The 3,409-nt window shown below is 30.7% G+C and overlaps 1 protein-coding gene across 1 annotated transcript; it reads right to left on the bottom strand.

Annotated features, from left to right (window-relative positions):
- Positions 1-1,684, bottom strand: LOC102671132 (RNA-binding protein squid-like). The gene is made up of 2 exons (XM_006618214.2): positions 870-1,684; positions 1-734 (listed from the first exon to the last, which is right to left on the bottom strand). Exons 1-2 carry the CDS (start codon positions 1,251-1,253, stop codon positions 228-230), a joined length of 891 nt encoding a protein of 296 aa, XP_006618277.1. The 5' UTR covers positions 1,254-1,684; the 3' UTR covers positions 1-227.
- Between the last annotated feature and the right edge of the window lie 1,725 nt (positions 1,685-3,409).

The raw sequence follows: 3,409 nt of genomic DNA, 5'->3' as shown, positions 1-3,409 counted from the left end.
TTTTTTTTTTAGTAAATGTACATAGAGTTATCTAGTATTTTACAGACCCAACATACAAAGATTAGGGAGTTTGGGGCTTTCATAAGAGTCTTTTAATGGCTCTATAAGCTCTTTTATCCCAAATTTCCCTATCTCAGTCTTAGCCTGCATTCAAAGATGTTCTACTCCTTACTTATATTCTTGCTTTATCACCAAATTTTGAGTATAAAGAATTCATAAATCCATTTTTAATACGGCTGATGTCTTTGAAATTGACGTGGTCCCTGACCATTTCCTCGTGGCTTACCTTGAACCCCATATCCCATGTTGTCATATCCATCATAACCAGCATAATCATAATTTGCGTACATATCGTCATATCCCCCTTGATAGCCATTACAATATTCAGGAATGTAACCATAGCCTCCGCCATAACCGTAACCATAGCCTGGACCCCAAAATCCTTGATTCCTTGGGTCTGGATTTACTTTTACTTTTTTGACATCCACTTCTTTTCCATTTATCGTTTGTTTAGGTGTTTTTAATAATTTGTAGACAACTTCTTTCGAGTCAAATGTTATGAAACAAAATCCTTTTCTCTGATTTTTTACCTTATCAAATGGTGCTTGCAATTCAACAATTGTACCATATTGTCCAAAATATGTTTTGATATCTTCATCGGTAATTTCAGGAGTGAGGCCTCCCACAAAAATTTTACCATGTTGTGGCTTTTTACTCACCCGCTTGGGATCCACCTATACCAAAACAAAGCATATTTTAACTATTTTTATCTCGAAGAAACAAAATGTAAAAAAAAAAAAAAGAAAAAAAAACAGAGAAATAATTTTTAATCTTATATATTAAGTTTTAATTTCAAAAATATAACCAACCTTTCTTTTATTGATGTAATGCTCCCCTGAAGCCAGAAGTTTGTCGATCGTTTTGGGATTAGTAAATACCATAAACGCAAAACCTCGTGAAATACCGGTATAAGGATCAATTTTAACAGAGATACTTTCAATCTCACCAAATTTACTAAAATGATCTCGTAATTCTTTGTCCGTAGTATTACGCGATAGGCCACCAACAAAAAGTTTGCGTTCGTCATCTTTGCCTGGAATTCCGGCGGTAGCTTGTTGTTGTTGTGGTTGTTGCTGTTGTGACTGTGATTGTTGTTGTTGTTGGGATTGCTGTTGAGACTGCTGTTGTTGAGTTTGTGTCTGGCCGGTACTCTCGGTCTGAGCTTGATTCTGGTAACAGTCAACTGCCGCCATCGTGTATCGTTTAGAGCTTACCGCGTTAAAATCACGTCAGAAAATATAAAGTGGGCTGGTCGAACTGATGAGATCAGTAAATGCAACGGTGTACTGCGCACCAGAATAATTTCGGAGCAGTTGGCACGCGTCACAGTCGGTTCTTATGGTGAACCGGTGCCGGCTTACGACCGAAAGAAAGAGAGTCAGCAACAGTTTCCGATTCCCTCTAAGCCTGTATTAACATGACGCTATTCGTTCTTTCTAGTGAGACGCAATTCATCTCTCCAATCACAATGGTAGATCCAAGAGACATTGCCGGAAATTCCAGTTTATTTCCGGTGATCGTTTCATTACTAACTTTAATCAGTTTTTCAAGGAAGTGGAAAATTGACATGTCGATATAATTATTTGTTCTTTAAATTTATAACTTATTTTTATAATGCTTTTAAGTTCACGTAATGGATGGTTATCGAAAGTCCTTGAACATTGCTGAATCCGAACAATGCACGAACACCTTTGTTCCTAACTATGAGATCAGGGCTTTCATTCGTTGAAAAATGCATATTTTTAATTCATATTATGACAATCATATCATAACATTTTTCATAGATTAATAACTTTTTCCTTTGCTTTTTCATATAAATATTGACTCAGGTTAGGTTAACGTTTAGGTTGTCAAATTGATTTTTGTTAATGATGTTTAAATTTGCAGGATATCATTGTTATTCTATATCTACAAATTATTGGAACATATATATATAATTAATTTACACAATCACGTTATTTTAATATATTCTTGAAGTTGTAAAACTGAAATCACTGTAATTATAATGCACACATTTCGATCAAATTCGATATATAATTTATCTACTCTTTACTTTAAGTATAAGTATAAAAGCAACGAAACGATTTATGCAATTCAATCGGTAAGTATAGGAATGTTTATAAAATAAAACATGAAAATTAAAATATAAGTAACGTATTAATTATTTGAATTGATATCGATTATATAATCGAAAATATTTAATCGAAAATAATAAAAGATAATCTTTATTTATTTTTAATTTTTATTCTAAAATTTAGGAACACGTGGTGTTCTTACTTGTTTGTGCACCGTTTAAAGTCGCTGCTTTCTTAATACATATGTAAATATAGTCAGACAGAAGGTTGTATAAATAAAACACAGGCCCTCGGCAATCCCGGCTTATCTTTTCTTCAGTCGAACAGTTTAAGAATAGAATAAGGTTCTACGGGATAGACTGACTTGTTGTTAATTATAGAGCACTCTCTTATATGTACCTTTACAAAAAAGATATAAAAATTATAATATAAAAACTATCATGTGAAAGGATATATATAAACATTGAAATTGCAAAATAAAAATTTTTATTAATATTTTCATTAATATGTATATTGAAAAAAGTTTTCTCTTCTTGCACTGTTTTATCGCAATTCAGTCACGAAAATAAATGCTAATAAACTCACTCGATGGCGCCACTAGATTTAATAGCACAAGAAGCGGCACAATAGCATATAAAATCGTTATAGTTCTTTGGCAACTTGATTTGTACATTTTAAATTGAAATATCATATGTGGAAGTTATTTAATTAAAAATAAAAAATAAAAAATTAACAATGTGATGTTAATATGCCAGAAAGTTTTATAAGTTTGTAAATTTTTTTAACAAATATCTTTTATAAAATTATTCGAGTAAGATTTTATTTTTGTTAATTATATAACAATGTCAATCACATCTATCCTTGACAGTATTATTTTTATTACAATGATTATATTTTTCTATCTACGTTCTTCGTCTTTTCTAGGATACGTTAACGTATTGTCATATGTTGTTGAAATAAGTCACAATCTTGTCCGTAATTAATTATATAAATAGATACGAGCATCGCGCAATACAAAATATACAATTTATACTTGATGCATATATCCATATGCAGAGATAAATAAATACATATGTATGTATGTAAGCTAGGTTCAAGTAAAGGAATATTTTTAATTCGTGAATGATATAATAATTTATTTAATACTTACATATGTTTGTAAATGTTCATATTTATACATATATATATTTTATGTTTTCTCATATTCTTTTTAATGTTATGATTTATAGTAAGAAAAATGATATCGAAAAATAATTTTCAAAGTTCTCTCTTCA

Source organism: Apis dorsata, unplaced genomic scaffold (assembly GCF_000469605.1).
Source record: "Apis dorsata unplaced genomic scaffold, Apis dorsata 1.3 scaffold_344, whole genome shotgun sequence".
Classification (NCBI taxonomy): Eukaryota; Metazoa; Arthropoda; class Insecta; order Hymenoptera; family Apidae; genus Apis; species Apis dorsata.
The sequence above is the reverse complement of the archived record's forward strand: the minus strand, read 5'-3'. Positions and strand labels throughout refer to the sequence as shown.